This window comes from Salvelinus alpinus, chromosome 33, assembly GCF_045679555.1.
Source record: "Salvelinus alpinus chromosome 33, SLU_Salpinus.1, whole genome shotgun sequence".
In the NCBI taxonomy this organism is placed as follows: Eukaryota; Metazoa; Chordata; class Actinopteri; order Salmoniformes; family Salmonidae; genus Salvelinus; species Salvelinus alpinus.
Window position 1 is genome coordinate 1,588,091 of NC_092118.1, and position 20,279 is coordinate 1,608,369.

General features: G+C 44.4%; 1 protein-coding gene across 5 annotated transcripts in view; it reads left to right on the forward strand.

Annotated features, from left to right (window-relative positions):
• LOC139562743 (AN1-type zinc finger protein 3-like) overlaps positions 1 to 20,279 on the forward strand; it is a 49,693-nt gene that overhangs the window by 20,696 nt on the left and 8,718 nt on the right. For 2 of the 5 annotated variants that reach the window (XM_071380716.1, XM_071380719.1), the window contains exons 2-4: positions 7,604 to 7,644; positions 9,753 to 9,941; positions 14,376 to 14,444. In XM_071380716.1, coding sequence (XP_071236817.1) covers positions 7,604 to 7,644; positions 9,753 to 9,941; positions 14,376 to 14,444 — 299 coding nt within the window. The other 3 variants (XM_071380714.1, XM_071380718.1, XM_071380717.1) reach the window with 2 other exon arrangements.

Sequence of the window (20,279 nt, forward strand, 5' to 3'; positions counted from 1 at the left end):
CATAACTTTTTACCGTTAAATTCCCATGTACCGAATTAAAATTATCAGTTAAATGGGTTTCCATCGCATTTTCAACTTTACATATGGTTTTGTCACAAAAACTGTTATATAGCAATTGGTCTTGGCACATGTGCTCTAGCCAACGGCTTGTAGATACAGTGTAGGTAGGCTACCTACATGAGATTATTATGAATTAAAGTGATATTATTTGTTTTTGTCAAACTGCAGCCAAGCATCGATCATCATGTCGCCAGAATAAGACCCTCTGTTTATTGAAAAGTAGCATCAAATCAAATTTTATTTGTCACATACACATGGTTAGCAGATATTAATGCGAGTGTAGCGAAATGCTTGTGCTTCTAGTTCCGACAATACAGTAATAACCAACGAGTAATCTAACCTAACAATTCCACAACTACTACCTTATACACACACAAGTGTAAAGGGATAAAGAGTATGTACATAAAGATATATGAATGAGTGATGGTACAGAACGGCATAGGCAAGATGCAGTAGATGGTATAGAGTACAGTATATACATATGAGATGAGCAATGTAGGGTATGTAAACATTATATTAAGTGGCATTGTTTAAAGTGGCATAGTTTAAAGTGGCTAGTGATACATGTATTACATAAAGATGGCAAGATGCAGTAGATGATATAGAGTACAGTATATACATATACATATGAGATGAGTAATGTAGGGTATGTAAACATTATATTAAGTGGCATTGTTTAAAGTGGCTAGTGATACATTTTTACATACATTTCCATCAATTCCCATTATTAAAGTGGCTCATCACCTTACAAATTCACCACCCTGTGAAGTTCATTATAATTTTTTTCATCTGTCACCTAATAACCTGCATACTTTCCCAAGTCGTAGTGGGTGGACCAAACAACATATCATCGCGTGACTCCAAGTTTACTTCGATATGATGGTTATATCAATATTTGTGGCTTTTCCACCGCATAATCAATTTTACAGACCCCAAAAGATACCACCATGTCGAACAAACAAATTGTCTGTCAGCTTTTTATAACCTGGTCCAACATTTCATGTTTCCATCATCCCGGGCATGTCTTATTTCCTGCGTCAGGTAATTAATCTGCATGAAATGGTTGGATGGAAACATGGTTACTGAGGAAGCTTAATGACCCACACACACATCAAACATACACATTCTCTCTCTCTCTCACTAATCTAACACACACAAACACATGCACTAATCTAACACAGATAAACAGGTGTACACACTCTCATTAATCTAACACACACACACTCATTTACTAACCTAACACAAACATGGGATGCCAGTGATGCATTCAACCCACACCTGTAGGTCTATGAACATATTATTTGATGAGAACATCATTAGCAAGCCTCTCAAAGGGCTATGGAGTGCACAGACTGAACTCATGTTTTAAATGCCACAACATCAGGTTGAATGTGTGTGATGCCTTTTACAGCCATTGCCAGTTTCTTAGTTAGAGACACTCTCGTATACTTTTTAGTCAGTAGTTCTGAAAGTAACTCTCACAAGCCAAAAGTGGTCCCCTTTTTTTGTGTAAGAAGTCATCCAATGTGTAGGCCTACCACGTCATCCATTTTGTGTGATAAATTACACATTTTGCAGTGTATGATATACACATTTATCATTGTGTGATATATTTAGACATTTCTATGATATTCGAATTTTGAAATGTGCGTAATATGTTAACAATCCAATTTGTGCAATATGTTATGCATTTGTTGTGCTTAAGATCCCGGAGTGAATATTCAACTAAGCATAAAGGCCCTTGCATGGATTCCCTGAAAAGAGTGTTAGGCTCACCCATGGCAAAGGAAGATCCTTAAGCTAGGTTTAAATGGATTTTCAGGGGTCAAATACCCTTAGCTTAGGCTAGTCAACAAATGTTTTGGACCGGAGTTTGAGCATTTGATTGCGCCTGCCTGGAGTGCAGGGTTTGCTTTTTTTTTAGGACTGAGCTATTGCCTTGACTCTATTGCTAGCTCAATCAAGCACAGCTTAAGTATTTGAACGTATTTGATAGATTGTGCCTATTTTAATCCAGGTATGGTTTGTGGTTAAACACATTTCCTGACCATAGCAACACCTCTGAGCCGGACTTTGAATTTGAGAGAAAAAAAGAGAGAAGAAAAGAAGGCTCTTGCTCCTTTTCCCTGTCTTTCTTGCTTCCACTCTCATTTTAACCCATCACTCAATGCCAATCAAGCCGGTAGCACTCCGGGGGTATAACAAGGCAGGAGACCGGGATTAATTTGACATCTCCCGTTAAATGTCATCTGCAATTAAGGCTTATGAGGGCTGGCATCGGCAAAGAGCGCCAATCAAGATTCCGCCAGCCGGGCGGCCCACGTTAGTTAACCTTCTTCAGGCAAATCAAAGATGGGTGGTGGGAGAATAAAGTGTGTGTGTGTGCATGCCAAAGTAGCCTATTGGTGCAGAGTATGTTCTCCAATGGCAATTCCAACAGCTAGCTTTTCCGCTACTGTTACTCAGGCGGTTCACCCCACTCTGTTTCCCCCAGGTGTAAAAACAATGTACTATAGGGAAAACACACAAAATAAACTGAGGTGCTTAACTTCTTATGGCTAGGGGGCAGCATTTTCACGTTTGGATGAAAAGCGTGCCCAGAGTAAACTGCCTGTTACTCAGTCCCAGTTATTAATATATGCATATTATTAGTAGATTTGGATAGAAAACACTGATGTTTCTAAAACTGTTTGAATGATGTCTGTGGGTATAACAGAACTCCATATGGCAGGTGAAAACCTGAGAAAAATCCAACCAGGAAGTGGGAAATCTGAGGTTTGTAGTTTTTCAACTCTTGGCCTATCAAATACACAGTGTCTATGGGGTCATTTTGCACGTCTAGGCTTCCACATTCTTTAGAACCTTGTTTGATGCTTCTACTGTGAAGTGGGGGCGAATGAGAGGGGATTGAGTAAGGTCTCTCCCAGAAAGCCACGAGCTGACCATGCATGTTCATGTGAGAGTTAGCTTGAGTTCCATTTTATTTCTGAAGACAAAGGAATTCTCCGGTTGGAACATTATTGAAGATTTATGTTAAAAACATCCTAAAGATTGATTCTATGCTTCGTTTGACATGTTTCTACGAACTGTAATATGACTTTTCGTCTGAACTTTTGCCTGGACCTGCCCGCGCGTCGTGAGTTTAGATTGTGTACTGAACGCGCGAACCAAAAGGAGTTATTTGGACATAAATGATGGACTTTATGGAAAAAATCAAACATTTATTATGGAACTGGGATTCCTGGGAGTGCATTCTGATGAAGATCATCAAAGGTAAGTTAATATTTATAATGCTATTTCTGACTTATGTTGACTCCAACATGGCGGATATCTTTTTTGGGTTGTGTTGGTCTCTGAGCGCCGTACTCAGATTATTGCATGGTTTGCTTTTTCTGTGTTGGGATTAACGAGAATTTTATCTTTGAAATGGTGTCTAAGGGCCTCCCGGGTTGTGCAGTGGTCTGCATCGCAATGCTAGCTGTGCCACCTGAGAGACTGGGTTCGAGCCCAGGCTCTGTCGCAGCTGGCTGCGACCGGGAGGTCCATGAGGCGACGCACAATTGGCCTAGCGTCGTCCGGGTTAGAGAGGGTTTGGCCGGTAGGGATATCCTTGTCTCATGGCGAACTAGCAACTCCTGTGGCGGACCGGGCGCAGTGCGCACTGACCAGGTCGCTAGGTGCACGGTGTTTCCTCCGACACATTGGTGCGGCTGGCTTCCGGGTTGGATGCGCGCTGTGTTAAGAAGCAGTGCGGCTTGGTTGTGTTTCGGAGGACGCATGACTCTCGACCTTCGTCTCTCCCGAGCCCGTATGGGAGTTGTAGCGATGAGACAAGATAGTAACTATTAAAAATAATTGGATACTATGAAATTGGGGCAAAAAAAGTGGTCAAATTTATTTAATATAAAAATGAAAAGGTGTCTAGTACTTGTATTTTTGAGAAATTTGATTTATGAGATTTCTGTTGATTGAATTTGGCGCCCTGCAATTTCATTGGCTGTTGGCGAGGCGGAACCCCAGTCCTAGACAGGTTAAATTGATTTGAGTTGTTTTGGAGCCTGGAGTTGCAGACTACTATGCTGAATCTCAAACTGAACACTTGGCCGATGAGCCCTTTATTGAGTGGCCACTTTCTGATCTGTATTGATTGTGATCACTCGAGTCTGCTACCGTTTCAGGCCAAAAGAGAATTGAGACGATGCGCACTTCCATCCTAACTGCCACTTTGTCAATATTCCAATATTCTAAACCCATTCTCAAGCATAGTCTACCACAACCTATCTTCTAGCATAATTCACTATGAAGATTCATGGGTAGCACTTGCTGCCAAGGGCGGAGAGTTGACACAGGATGCCCACTCGGTAGAGAGGCTGCCTGAAGGGCTCAATGGAGCCCTCTATCACTCGACAATTAGCCTTTGAGATTGACTCGTGAACACGCATATCGCATGATCGAGTGGTCAAAGTGTTCGGTTTAAGATTCAGCCCTAGCATGTTTTATTTAAAGCTTCCAAGGGCTCTGAGGAGCTCACCCTTCCAGAATGAAGAAATGTGAGGGAAGGGAAGGGGCTTAAGATTTAAGAGAATGTCAACACACACACAGTTATATCCCGACACCTGTTTTGTTGAGCATAAGTTGAAACAAATGCACACATACGGTCTGAGGCTGTGCTTATCAGAGTGGGCATGTTATGCCAACCTATTCATCCACAGCCTTTTATAAATGTCTGCGCTTTTTATCTAGCTGGATAGTTTGTGGTAGACTAAGGTACAGTATCAGCCTCTACAACTAGGATACATCAATTCCATAAAACAAAACACACAGCCGCTGTCACACCCTCTCAACAATCCCTACCTTTCTAGCCTAACGGTCAATGTTGATTAGTTTCCCTCCGCGTGGCATCTGGTCCAATGTATAGACCTGCCAGTCAAGCAAGGTCTTCCTCACCGCAGCAGGTTTTTCATGAGCCAACACAGAGCTACAATGCCTTGGGTGCCATGTTCAAGAACCTTACCTAGGTAAGGTGCATTTTACTCCAGTCGCAGAGTAAATTGCTCCCCATGGAAGAGAAACATTGAGGCTTGATTGAGCTCAACCGACTACAGGTCAATGGCCAATGTGAGCGGAGAGAATACTTTTCTCTGCATGTAAAAACAATGGGCTGTTGCAGTTGGACAATAAATGGGCTATGGGACCCGATTCAATATAGGTTAAACCCTAGCCCCTCTAGTAATAAGATCTATATGTGATAAACCCTCAACGTTCCAGAATGGGGTAAAAGTTCCAGCAATATTGGTCAGGAAGTAATCCAAACTATTCTACACTGACCAACAATATAAACACACGATGCAACTACTTTTCAGACAGGCAAACTACTGCTTCTTAACACACTGCTTACTCAACCCGGAAGCCAGCCGCACCAATGTGTCGGAGGAAACACCATTCAGCTGACGACCGAAGTCAATTTGCAGGTGCCCGGCCCGTCACAAAGAGTTGCTAGAGCACGTTGAGACAAACAAAGCCCCCCGATCAAACCCTCCCTTAACCCAGAAGGCGCTGAGCCAATTGTGCACCGCCCTATGGCGCGCCCGGTCACGGCTGGCTGTGACACATCCCGGGATCGAACCCCAGGCTTTAGTGGCACCTCAGCTGCTCCACTCGGGAGGCCCATGAGTAAGACCTTTTAAACAGCTTAACATTCGCAAGACTACAGGGCCAGACCGAATAGCAGGACATATACTCAGCTGGCAAGTGTCTTCAACCTATCCCTGACCCCATCTGTAATACCAACTTGTTTCAAGCAGGCTGCCATAGTCCCTGTGCCCAAGAACGCCAAGGTAACCTGCCTAAATTATTATTGCCTCACATCATGAAATGCGTTTTAAGGCTGGTTATGGCTCACATCAACACCATTATCCTAGAAACCCTAGATCCACTCCAATTCACATACCGCCCCAACAGATCCACAGATGATGCAATCTCTATTGCACTCCACACTGCCATCACCCACCTGGACGAAAGGAATACTTATGTAAGAATTCTGTTCATTGACGACAGCTCACGGGCCACCCCCAGGCGGTGAAGGTAGGCAACAACACATCTGCCATGCTGACCAAAAACACAGGGGCCCCTCGGGTGTGTGTGCTTAGTCCCCTCCTGTACTCCCTGTTCACCCACAACTGTGTGGCATGACTGCATGGCTGACGACACGACGATGGTAAGACTGATCACCAAAGACGATGAGGTAGCTTATAGGGAGGTGGTCAGACCTGGCAATGTGGTGCCAAGATAACAGCCTCTCCCTCAATGCCAGCAAGACAAAGGAGCTGATCATGGACTCCAGGAAACCACATCGATGGGGCTGTAATGGAGCTGATCAAGACCATCAAGTGTCCACATCACTAAGAGTTTAACATGGTTCACACAAACCCAAACAATTGTGAAAAGGGTACGACAGCATGTCTTTCTCCTCAGGAGGCTGAAAAGATGTGGCATGGGCCCTCAGATCTTCAAAGTTCTACAGCTGCACCGTTGAGTATGTTTACATGCACAGTAATAATTCGATTTTAAACTCATTATGGCAGTAGGCAGATTATGCAATAGTGATGTAAACTCCTTACTCTGCTTATCTTAATTGGCGTGAGGTCAAATTCGAAGTAGGCAAATGCTGATTAAAACACCTGGTTTTCTGAGCAACCGTTCAAGTTTAGGATATGTAAACACTTTAATCTGCGTTCCAGCGGTGTATTTGATCTATGCATGTGCTAGCACCAGCCGAGCCAGCCTCCCTCTTTAGCTGGCGAAGTGTCGTAGATTAAAGTTATGAAGTTGGCAGAGGTAAGGGACATACAGGTCCACTGTGAAGGATGATGGATTGGATACAATGAAGGAATTGACTTATTTTATTTAGGCTATTTGTCACATGTTGTTTTAGGGTGTCCATTTTTATATACTGAATGTGGCACGATTTATTTGGTCTTATCTAGACATTTTTTTTTGTTGCATCGGTTAGGTGGTTGTGTTACATGTGGAGAAATAAGTTGCTTCGAACTGAAGACTTTACATTTTTAAACTGCAGACAAAGGAAACCGCACTGCCCAATGTTAAAACTGGCCCACAAGCTGTCGCTCTTGTGGACATTTTCATTGTAGGCAATATTGATGCAAAATTACAGCCAGGTTAACCAGCCTGATCGCTGCGTTCACCATTCTGTTTCACTTGACGTATAAGTCCAATACCGGTCCAATCAGCATCCTCTCAGGTGGGTTTAGGACAAAATCCTATGTGGCTAAACACTGTGCTTTGAATTAGGCCATCCTCTGGTTGGTTAAAGGCCATCCAATCCCAGACAAGTTCGTTTTAAAGAATTCTCTTTGTTACAGACATAGTATCAAACTGTTTCCATAAGGAGGACTGCCAGACTGATGAAGTAAAATAAAATATTGAACGAAGCGATCAGGCTTGCCGAAGTACACCTGTCCTGTGAATAATAATGTGATGGGCTGACCTCCTTTTCTAACCTGTAATTGTCTCTTCTCTTTAGGTTCAGCAAAACCATGAACCTTTGCTCCAAATGTTTTACGGGTAGGTGCGTCCACTCAACTCCCCTCACACACCCTTTCCCCTCGAGTTAAGGGAGTTTAAAGCAGACGGCTTTGAGTCATGCAGCAATACCAAAGATTTGTGTGTGTTGGGGAGAGAGTGTGCGTGCGTGGGAGAGACTGTGTGAATTGCAGTGTATGTGTTAGCATAGGTAAGTATGCAAATGTGTAGGTTGTGTGTGTGTGTGAGCATGGGCGTCTGAGTGCATGTAAGAGGGTATAGTGCCTGAGTGCGTGTATGCGTGCCTGTACCCCACGTGTGTGTGTGCCAGTGCCATCATGACTGAACGTATATCTGTTTGTTCACGTCCCTGCTGCTGTGTTGTCACAAGCTGGTGTCCTGCTCTGCTGCTGTGGCCTGCATGGAGTGGCTTTAGAGATGCTGTGTAAACGGGGATTGTGTGAAGATGAGGGAGGAGAAACCCTCTCTCCTCCACCATTACGCTCCACGGGCCTACTGCTGGATAGTGGATCCATACTGTCCTGCTGTGTGTGGCTAAGCTTGAACTCTCGACCACTCAAACACATACACAAAAAGCAGACGCACACACACACACATGGGGAGACACAGAGGCATACATTGCATTCGGAAAGTATTCAGACCCCTTGACTTTTTCCTCATTTTGTTACGTTACAGCCTTATACTTAAATGGATAAAATAATAAATCCTTATCTACGCACAATACTCCATAATGTCAAAGTGGATACAGGTCTTTAGAAATGTTTGCAAACCTGAAATACCTTATTTACATAAGTGTTCAAACACTTTGCTATGAGACTCAAAATTGTGTTCAGGTGGATCCTGTTTCCATTGATCATCCTTGATGTTTCTACAACTTGATTGGAGTCCACCTGTGGTAAATTCAATTGATTGGACATGTTTTGGAAAGGCACGCACCTGTCTATATAAGGTCCCACAGTTGACAGTGCATGTCAGAGCTAAAACCAGGCCATCAGGTCGAAGTAATTGTCCGTGAGTTCTCCGAGACAGGATTGTGTCGAGGCAAATATCTAGGGAATGGTAACAAATAAATTCTGCAGCATTGAAGGTCCCTAAGAACACAGTGGCACCACCATTCCTAAGTGGAAGAAGTTTGGAACCACCAAGACTCTTCCTAGAGCTGGCCGCCCGGTCAGGCCTTGGTCAAGAAACCCGATGGTCACTCTGACAGAGCTCCAGAGTTCCTCTGTGGAGATGGGAGAACCTTCCAGAAGGACAACCATCTCTCAGACCATGACAAACAAGGTTCTCTGGTCTGACAAAACCAAGCTTGAACTCTTTGGCCTGAATGCCAAGTGTTACGTCTAGAGGAAGCATTGTGAAGCATGGTGGTGGCAGCATCATGCAGTGGGGATGTTTTTCGGCGGCAGGGACTGGGAGACTAGTCAGGATCGAGGCAAAGATGAACAGAGCAAAGTACAGAGAGATCCTTGATGAGAACCTGCTCCAGAGCACTCAGGACCTCAGACTGGGGGCGAAGATTCACATTCCAACAGGACAATTAACTAAGCAACAAATGGCTGTGCAGCGACGCTCCCCATCCAACCTGACAGTGCTTGAGAGGATCTGCAGAAAAGAGTGGGAGAAACTCCCCAAATACAAGTGTGCCAAGCTTGTAGCGTCATTCCCAAAACGACTCGAGGCTGTAATCACTGCCAAAGGTGCTTCAACAAAGTACTGAGTAAAGGGTCTGAATACCTATGTAAATGTGATATAATTTTTTTTCAATTTATTAATTTGCAAACATAAAAAAAGAAATGCTTGCTTTGTCATTATGGGTGTATTGTGTGTAGATTGATGGGGGGAAACAATTTAACAAATTTTAGAATAAGGCTGTAACAATTTTTTTGGGGGGGGGGAATTAAAGGGGTCTGAATACTTTCCTGAATGCACTGTATGTATATACACCCACGCTTAAGTAAGCATACACAGTACGCACACATATACTCTCTCACATACACGCGCACACACACTTCAATCTCCCCCTTCACAATGAAATGTCTAGAGGGAAGGAGTTATTTTGGAATCCAGCATCTCTCTCACACATACAAACACACACCCACGCTAGTCACTCTCTTGTATAACCGCAGACATTGAGAAGAAGCAGCCAGGCGAGGACTGTGCCCCAGAGCCTGCCCTCAGCTCAAGCAACAGCCAGTCAGTCATCTTCTATAGCGAATCAAGCAGCAGCAGTAGCCAATCCCTTTCGTCAGCGCCTGTCAGCTCAGAGGACCCGTTGCCCGGAGACACAGAAGCCACGCCTCTACCTGAACAAGATGGTAAGGACAGGAGCCTATGTCCTGCAGTTTGGAATGTTGATTTTTTTTTATACATATGTGATCGACCGCCTCGATTCGGTCTTATGTGAAAATGTTTTTTATTTAGTTTTTACATTGGATAAAAGTAGAGACTCCATGCTAGAAAACGGTATATCATACTCTGCAGTTGAGGAACAATGGGGAAGTAATTCTGATTTGGAAGTTGATTAACTTTTGAGAAAATGACCCTTGAATGTTTTGGTACACCTACTGGAGAGTTCTTTGTATACCCATTCAACATCATTCACACCCTCTTATATGGAACGCCGTTTGGGTCTTTGCGTGTCAAAAAAGATACGCGTTAAATAAGCTTTTAATTTGGCATGTAAAATAACACAGTTTAATTGTAGAATGTTGTGTTGGACCGCAACTTCTGGTATTAGCTAGGTAGCCACTTGTTGTTAGCCTATTGAAATTGAACTTCAGGTCATGAAAAGAAATAGCTAGCCAGCTACTAAACCCTGTTTTCCAAAGCTGACATTATAAGCATCCACAATAAGGATTAGGCACAATTTTGGAATTTGGTGTTTGCTTTCAAAATAAAAGTACCTATTTAAAAGTGATACAAAAGGTTACAATTGGTGGAATCATGCCATATTTATTATTTATTTATTTTGACATATTTTGACTATAATGTCAAACAAGGTTGGAATGTGAAGCAATGAAATGGGGTATCAGTCTACTCGGTGACACCCACAGAACACAACTGTGAAGAGTTTACGCAAATATTAGCGTTGTAGCTCTTATCGCGGGACTGACTGAAATTCCCTCCCCAGTCTGCCTATTGTGTGTATTGACATTCATGTTGCGCTGTACAGCTTTACCTAAGGATTGGGGATCAATGAAATGGGGTATCAGTCTACCTAATATATTTTTTCCCAACGTCCTCAGAGTTATCAGACTCCAAAACATCCACAAGGGTTGTTTTTCCTTTGGAATAGTGTTCAATACACATATGTTGACAATAAATGTGGCTCAATTCACAGTTCTTTCAGAGTCCCACAATAAGAGCTACGACGCTAATGTTCTCTGGGTGTCACTGAGTAGACTGATACCCCATGTCATTGATCCACAATCCATAGGTAAGGCTGTACAGTGAAATAAGTATGCCCCCAATGCAATTCTAAAGTATAATACATCCAGTGTGTTTTCAGCACTTTTGTCAAATTAACAAATGCTTGTCTGGGTAGCTTCACATAGATGGGTCTGACCACCATTGATCAAATAAGAACTGTCTTATAAATTAGGGTTATTTTAGATGACACCTAGCTAGATAGTTAGCTAGCTAACTATAGGTACTGAAACAGATTGTCGTTTTGCTATGTTTTTGGGGAAGAACATCGTTTGCATTCATGAGCTAGCTAGCTTTTTTTTTATGACCAGCACTGTAGGTGTGCGAGACAACTTTACCAGCATCATAGCATACATATCGATGAATCGTTGTGACATATGAAATACGAGTGAAAGTGTAATCAATGTGTAATAACTACGTAGAAAATGTATCAACGCGTAAAATTATTATGTGACGTGCAGTCATATTCAGGTCCTGATTGGTCAACAAGCTTATTTGACACGTCAAATAGTGTTATTTCACACTGATCTTTTTTTACATGCAAAGACCCAAATGGCGCTCCGTACTCTTAAGCCTTAGCCTCACATGTGAATCCTTAAAGATATGGATGGGGCTATGTGGCAAACACACCCTATATCAAATAAAATTGAAGTTTATTTGTCAGATGCACAACGTGTAAATGGTACAGTGAAATGGTTACTTGCATATTAGCAATATCTAAAACAGAATGTCCCGATAAACATATTTTATCATTATTTGATGACACTTGACACACTTGTCTAAGTTGATGGGTAATGTGAAGGAAATGCTGTAACCAACCCCCAGCCAAATCTAGATAAGTGGATGGGTCACTATTGTAAAGACGTGTACACATGTTCATGAAATGGCCATGATCACCCAGACACACTTGGCTAATTTGATGGGTCATGTAATAATCCGGCCGAAGTGGAGTCTTGTTTAGACATGAAGCTAGCTAACTAAACAATGAACCGGCATAATCCCAACTCATACTACTACCAATACAAACATTGTCATTGCTGTAGTATGAATCTGCAGGTAGCTAAACCTAACAAACTAGCTTCAATGTTAGCTAGCTAACCTTAGGCTATAACTAACAATGTAAATTGATTCCTGATTCGTATCATATTACTTCACAGATCATACACTTAACGTTAGCTAGCGAGCCAGCAACCTTTGCTAGTTATCTAACAGTACGCTTTAAATTACAAAATTAGAAACTTATCTGCAAATGTAGCTAGATTCCTACCCGTATACATGGATGAACGCTTTTGTGGCAGATTGGAACCATTTAACTCCATTTTTGTTTGTAGCTGTTTAGCCAGCGTTGTGTCAAGTCACTCTGGTTCACACTGACCGTGGCGCGTGCAGAAATGAGCCCATCACTTTTTCCAACTGATCTGTTGATAGCACCTGCTGAATTAAGGGCATCAATGTGGTTTAGAGAAGTAGCAAAACTTGTCTAGTTCTTGATGGCTAATGTTATATCTTTCAACAATAGTGCGATAGAAAGTACTGTCAAGACGTACTGAACAGCTTACGTTATTGACAAAAGCACGCGACATGGCAGACCAATCCAAACTCATCTCCCGGCATGTCCAGCCCACCCATTATGTCAGCCAATCATGGCTAGTGGGAAGGTTCCTGACTTTTTCTGTGGCTAAACAAACTAGGCTGGTAATTGACCAATTGTATTCATATTTATGGATGGAATACAAGTTTGTTATTAAAGCACATGAAAGTTAATGTTCCAGAAGGCATTTCAGCCCAAAAAACGCATTTTGATCAAAAATAAATGTTTATGTTCAAATGCCGCTCCTGTGAAGTAGTGAAGTGCGACATACACTTAGTTTCCTGAAACGAGTCATATACACAGTACATTTAAAAAACATAACCGGGATTGCACGATAAAGTCAGAGACGTTGTGGTTCCTAGACCACCAGTTAATACAGATTTTACATGTCTTTTTGTGTGTTTCCATGAGATAGACACGCAGTCTGCGTTCTTTAACAAACACACACACTTACTCCTTTAGTCCAGGAGCCTGCTATTGCCAACAACACATCTGCTATTTTCTGCAACAACGGTGGAGCTGCCCAGACCAGGCTATATCTGTCCTGGCATACATAGGAGAGAGAGGTGGGATTAAGGAAGGCAGTTGGAGTACTGGGCAGATCTTCCACTATCTGGAAGATCTGCCCAGGTTATGTATACAAAGAGGTGGTTACAGTCCCCTTTTAAGTTAGCGATCTGTCATGACTGGGACCCATTTTAAATTAACAGATTTTTTTTTTCTGTAGTGATTTAGTGTAAGATACTTGACTTGTCAGTCACATATCGACTCTTGGTTTTTCAACCTCAATTCAACCTCTGTAAGACCAAGACATGTCAGATGCAGATTAGATATCATAGGTAGCTAGGGCCTCCCGAGTGGCGCAGTGGTCTAAGGCACTAGAGATCCTGGTTCGAGTCCAGGCTCTGTCGCAGCCGGCCGCGACCGGGAGACCCATGGGGCAGCGCACAATTGGCCCAGCGTTGTCTGGGTTAGGGGAGGGTTTGGCCGGCAGGTATGTCCTTGTCCCATTGCGCTCTAGCGACTCCTGTAGTGGGCCGGGCTGACACGGTTGCCAGGTGTACAGTGTTTCCTCCGTCACATTGGTGTGGCTGGCTTCCGGGTTAAGCGGTCATTGTGTCAAGAAGCAGTGCTGCTTGGTTGGGTCGTGTTTCAAGGACGCGTGGCTCTCGACCTTCGCCTCTCCCGAGTCAATACGGGAGTTGCAGCGATGAGACAAGACTGTAACTATCAATTGGATACCACAAAATTGGGGAGAAAAAAGTGCTTATAAAAGATATCATAGTAAGCCGAATGTAAAGCTAATTTGGATCCCATTCATTGGATCACATTTATATGTCACGAAAAGGATTAATGCTGCCAAGTTGCTGTTCCAGGAAGTCTAGAAAGGTTTGAGTAAGTCAGAGATTCAGCATTGGCCGCCCTACGCCTATATAATTATCTACAATTCTACAAATTGAACTGTAAAACTGCGTTGTTTCACTTCTAAATAGGTGACTCTATCCAAACTTAAAATGTCTAGATGTAAGGATTGCCATTTTAGGGCCACAAAACAACATTACTCTATTAAAAAATAATATATATACACACACACACACACACACACATAGTCAGAAAATAACTAGATTGCATCATGCCTTGACCCTCCATGTCTGTCAGTCTGCTCTTTGTAGTTGATGGATTGCACCAACCAAAAGTTTTCTTTTCCTTATTTTTACCCTTTCTCTTCCAGAAGTCTCCAGCACAGACACAGCCCAAGGCATACTAGTATCCACCCCCACAAAACGGCCCTGCAACTCAGGTAGCTACGCCTCGACGGACCTAACACTAGGTTTCCGTGTCATGCGCCGTGTTCCCACTACGGGCCTGTCAACTCCACTTAACGGAGCCGGAATGGAGTGAGACTGGTGTCGGAGGGAATTGGAATCAACCACTGTTAATTGATCCAAAATGGCAGAGTTAATTGATCCGATAGGTAGACTGTAAATTGAAAGCAATAAGGAGTGATATGGGGAAAGTAGACTACCTCACATTTGTTAGGTAGTTTTCATTAAGTATATTCCCCATGCTATGAAACTGCACCTGCAATTCAGTGAGCAAGTAAGTGAAGTTACCATAGTTTAGGCTCTCCAGTGTTATGTAATATGTCTGCAATATTTGGCCTTTCTATCTTATTAAGGTTGACATTAAGGAGTGGACACGCATGCACGCACACACACATTTGTCAGCGAGACTTAAACGACTAAGGGACTCCTCTTCCCCTGCTGGAGATCACATGTTTCTACCCTCCATTGAGGGCCCTCGCCGCTAAAAAGAAGACCCATTAAAAAGACAAAGACAGGAGATATAAAGGGAGTTCTGCATTCCAAATTGCACCCTATTCCTTACATGGTGCACCCAGAGAGATTCCATAGGATAACGGGCGAGGAGGAATCGATCATGAATGCCAAAGATTCGCCGGTCAACTTGGCATAGTTCTCAGAAATGTATCGAGCCAAGATCTTTGTTCCACAGCCGAACCAGGGAGGAAAGAAACGTCTCTGGGATGGAGGAGAAAAATCCTGACCTAAAACTGACTACTGGGCAGATGCTTGACTAATTTCCTCAATGGTAGCCATTTTAACTAAAGTACTGTATATGGGTATCATTGTTGTCTGTTATTTTGTTGTAGAATGTGATGGGGGAAATGCTTTAATTATGCAGCATTTCTCAAACATCTCCTTGGGGACCGTCAGCCGTTCCTTGTATTTGATGTATTACAGAGGTAGCACACCTGATTCAACTTATCATCAAGCCCTTGGCTGCATTTCAAACTCATAAAAGACACACTCGTCCACTTACCCTCGTCTTATGCCCTTGGGGGAATCCCCGTCACCATCTTGGAAGTTGGTCCAAACGATTAGCCAAACAAGGGAAGTTCGCAATGTAAGCACCTCAGCCCTTTTTTTGATCGAGTTTGCAAGTGTACAGTTATGTTCACTTCGAGGCCTGAAATGCTCCATAATTCAATTTGCAATGATTGTACATCCGCTAAGAAAAGTCTGCCGAAGCTTAAAACGTCAATATGGGAAAGTCAACATAAGTAAAAACGAATGTAAAAAGGTTCGAAATTGTGCTACTAATGCACATGACGGCACAAACGCGCCTCAAACCAAATTTTATCTGTCTCACTTACCGAATACAACATGAGTAGGTGTTTCACCTTAAAGTGAAATGCTTACTTACAAGCTCTTAACCAACAATGCAGTTTGAAGAAAATCCCTGAAAAAGTAAGAGATAAGAATAACAAATAATTAAAGAGCAGCAGTAAATAACAATAGCAGGGCTATATACAGGGGGTACCGGTACAGAGTCAATGTGCAGGGGGCACCGGTGTCGAGGTAATTATGTACGAGGTTAGAGTTATTAAAGTGGCTATGCATAGGTAACAGAGAGTAGCTGCAGCGTAGGATGGGGCAATGCAAATAGTCTGGGTAGCCATTTGATTAGCTGTTCAGGAGTCTTATGGCTTGAGGGTAGAAGCTGTTTAGAAGCCTCTTGTACCTACACTTAACAGTCCGGTACTGCTTGCCGTGCAGTAGCAGAGAGAACAGTCTATGACTAGGGTGGCTGGAGTCTTTGACAATTTTTAGGGCCTTTCTCTGACGCCGCCTGGTATAGAGGTCCTGGATGGCAGGAAGCTTGGCCCCGGTGATGTACTGGGCCGTACGTACAACCCTCTGTAGTGCCTTGCGATCGGAGGCCAAGCAGTTGCCATACCAGGCAGTAATGCAACACGTCAGGGTGCTCTCGATGGTGCAGCTGTAAAACCTTTAGAGGATCTGAGTATCCATGCCAAATCTTTTCAGTTTCCTGAGGGGGAATAGGTTTTGTCGTGCCCTCTTTACGACTGTCTTGGTGTGCTTGGACCATGTCAGTGTGTTGGTGATGTGGACGCCAAGGAACTTGAACCTCTCAACCTGCTTCACTACAGCACCATCGATGAGAATGGGGGTGTGGTCGGTCCTCCTCTTCCTGTAGTCCACAATCATCTCCTTTTGTCTTGGTCACATTGAGGGAGATGTTGTCCTTGCACCACACAGTCAGATCTCTGACCTACTCCCTATAGGCTGTCTCATCGTTGTCGGTGATCAGGCCTACCACTGTTGTGTCATCAGCAAACTTAATGATGGTGTTGTAGTCTTGCCTGGCCATGAAGTCATGAGTGAACAGGAAGTACAGGAGGGGACTGAGCACGCACCCCTGAGGGGCCCCCTTGTTGAGGATCAGTGTGGCGGATGTGTTGTTACCTACTCTTACCACCTGTGGGCGGCCCGTCAGGAAGCACAGAATCCAGTTGCAGAGGAAGGTGTTTAGTCCCAGGGTCCTTAGCTTATTGAGGAGCTTTGAGGTCACTGTGGTGTTGAACGCTGAGCTGTATTCAATGAATAGCATTCTCACATAGGTGTTCCTTTTGTCCAGTTGGGAAAGGGCAGTGTGGAGTGCAGTAGAGATTGCATCATCTGTGGATCTGTTGGTACGGTATGCAAATTGAAGTGAGCCTAGGGTAATGGTGTTGATGTGAGCCATGACCAGCCTTTCAACGTATTTCATGGCTACAAACGTGAGTGCTACGGGTCGGTAGTCATTTAGGCAGGTTATGTTAGTGTTCTTGGGCACAGGGACTATGGTGGTCTGCTTGAAACGTGTTGGCATTACAGACTCAGACAGGGAGAGGTTAAATGTCAGTGAAGACCCTTGCCAGTTGGTCAGCGCATGCTCGGAGAACACGTCCTGGTAATCCGTCTGGCCCAGCAGCCTTGTGAATGTTGACCTGTTTGAAGGTCTTACTCACATCGGCTGCGGAGAGCATGATCACACAGTCGTCCGGAACAGCTGATGCTCTCATGCATGTTTGTGTTACTTGCCTCAATGCGAGCATAGACATTATTTATCTCGTCTGGTAGGCTAGTGCCACTGGGCAGCTCTCGGCTTTGCTTCCATTTTTTAGTCTGTAATTGTTTACAAGCCCTGCCACATCCGAAGAGCGTCGGGCCGGTGTAGTACGTTTCGATCTTAGTCCTGTATTGCCGCTTTGCCTGTTTGATGGTTTGTCGGAGGGCATAGCGGGATTTCTTATAAACTTCCGGGTTAGAGTCCCGCTCCTTGAAAGTGGTAGCTCTACCCTTTAGCTCAGTGCAAATGTTGCCTGTAATCCATGGCTTCTTGTTGGGGTATGTACAGTTGGAAGTCGGAAGTTTACATACACTTAGGTTGGAGTCATTAAAACTCGTTTTTCAACCACTGCACAAATGTCTTGTTAACAAACTATAGTTTTGGCAAGTCGGTTAGGACATCTACTTTGTGCATGACACAAGTAATTTTTTCAACAATTGTTTACAGACAGATTATTTCAGTAATAATTCACTGTATCACAATTCCAGTGGGTCAGAAGTGTACATACACTAAGTTGACTGTGGCTTTAAACAGCTTGGAAAATTCCAGAAAATGATGTCATGGCTTTAGAAGCTTCTGATAGGCAAATTGACATAATTTGAGTCCATTGGAGTTTTACCTGTGGATGTATTTAAAGGTCTACCTTCAAGCTCAGTACCGCTTTGCTTAACATCATGTGACAATCAAAAGAAATCAGCCAAGACCTCAGAAAATAAATTGTAGACCTCCAAGTCTGGATCATCCTCGGGAGCAATTTCCACACGCCTGAAGGTACCACGTTCATCTGTACAAGCAATAGCACGCAAGTATATGGCGTTTTTTTTTTTTTGAGCAGCGGCTTCTTCCTTGCTGAGCGGCCTTTCAGGTTATGTCGATATAGGACTCGTTTTACTGTGGATATAGATACTTTTGTGCCTGTTTCTTCCAGCATCTTCACAAGGTCCTTTGCTGTTGTTCCCAGAACAGGGCTCCGGGCAGCCGAGCGGAAATGGAGGAAAACTCGCCTCCCTGCGGACCTGGCATCCTTTCACTCCCTCCTCTCTACATTCTCCTCTTCTGTCTCTGCTGCTAAAGCCACTTTCTACCACTCTAAATTCCAAGCATCTGCCTCTAACCCTAGGAAGCTCTTTGCCACCTTCTCCTCCCTCCTGAATCCTCCTCCCCCCCCTCCTCCCTCTCTGCGGATGACTTCGTCAACCATTTTGAAAAGAAGGTCGACGACATCCGATCCTCGTTTGCTAAGTCAAACGACACCGCTGGTTCTGCTCACACTGCCCTACCCTGTGCTTTGACCTCTTTCTCCCCTCTCTCTCCAGATGAAATCTCGCGTCTTGTGACGGCCGGCCGCCCAACAACCTTCCCGCTTGACCCTATCCCCTCCTCTCTTCTCCAGACCATTTCCGGAGACCTTCTCCCCTACCTCACCTCGCTCATCAACTCATCCTTGACCGCTGGCTACGTCCCTTCCGCCTTCAAGAGAGCGAGAGTTGCACCCCTTCTGAAAAAACCTACACTCGATCCCTCTGATGTCAACAACTACAGACCAGTATCCCTTCTTTCTTTTCTCTCCAAAACTCTTGAACGTGCCGTCCTTGGCCAGCTCTCCTGCTATCTCTCTCAGAATGACCTTCTTGATCCAAATCAGTCAGGTTTCAAGACTAGTCATTCAACTGAGACTGCTCTTCTCTGTGTCACGGGGGCGCTCCGCACTGCTAAAGCTAACTCTCTCTCCTCTGCTCTCATCCTTCTAGACCTATCGGCTGCCTTTGATACTGTGAACCATCAGATCCTCCTCTCCACCCTCTCCGAGTTGGGCATCTCCGGCGCGGCCCACGCTTGGATTGCGTCCTACCTGACAGGTCGCTCCTACCAGGTGGCGTGGCGAGAATCTGTCTCCGCACCACGTGCTCTCACCACTGGTGTCCCCCAGGGCTCTGTTCTAGGCCCTCTCCTATTCTCGCTATACACCAAGTCACTTGGCTCTGTCATATCCTCACATGGTCTCTCCTATCATTGCTATGCAGACGACACACAATTAATCTTCTCCTTTCCCCCTTCTGATAACCAGGTGGCGAATCGCATCTCTGCATGTCTGGCAGACATATCAGTGTGGATGACGGATCACCACCTCAAGCTGAACCTCGGCAAGACGGAGCTGCTCTTCCTCCCGTGGAAGGACTGCCCGTTCCATGATCTTGCCATCACGCTTGACAACTCCATTGTGTCCTCCTCCCAGAGCGCTAAGAACCTTGGCGTGATCCTGGACAACACCCTGTCGTTCTCAACCAACATCAAGGCGGTGACCCGTTCCTGTAGGTTCATGCTCTACAACATTCGCAGAGTACGACCCTGCCTCACACAGGAAGCGGCGCAGGTCCTAATCCAGGCACTTGTCATCTCCCGTCTGGATTACTGCAACTCGCTGTTGGCTGGGCTCCCTGCCTGTGCGATTAAACCCCTACAACTCATCCAGAACGCCGCAGCCCGTCTGGTGTTCAACCTTCCCAAGTTCTCTCACGTCACCTCGCTCCTCCGCTCTCTCCACTGGCTTCCAGTTGAAGCTCGCATCCGCTACAAGACCATGGTGCTTGCCTACGGAGCTGTGAGGGGAACGGCACCTCCGTACCTTCAGGCTCTGATCAGGCCCTACACCCAAACAAGGGCACTGCGTTCATCCACCTCTGGCCTGCTCGCCTCCCTA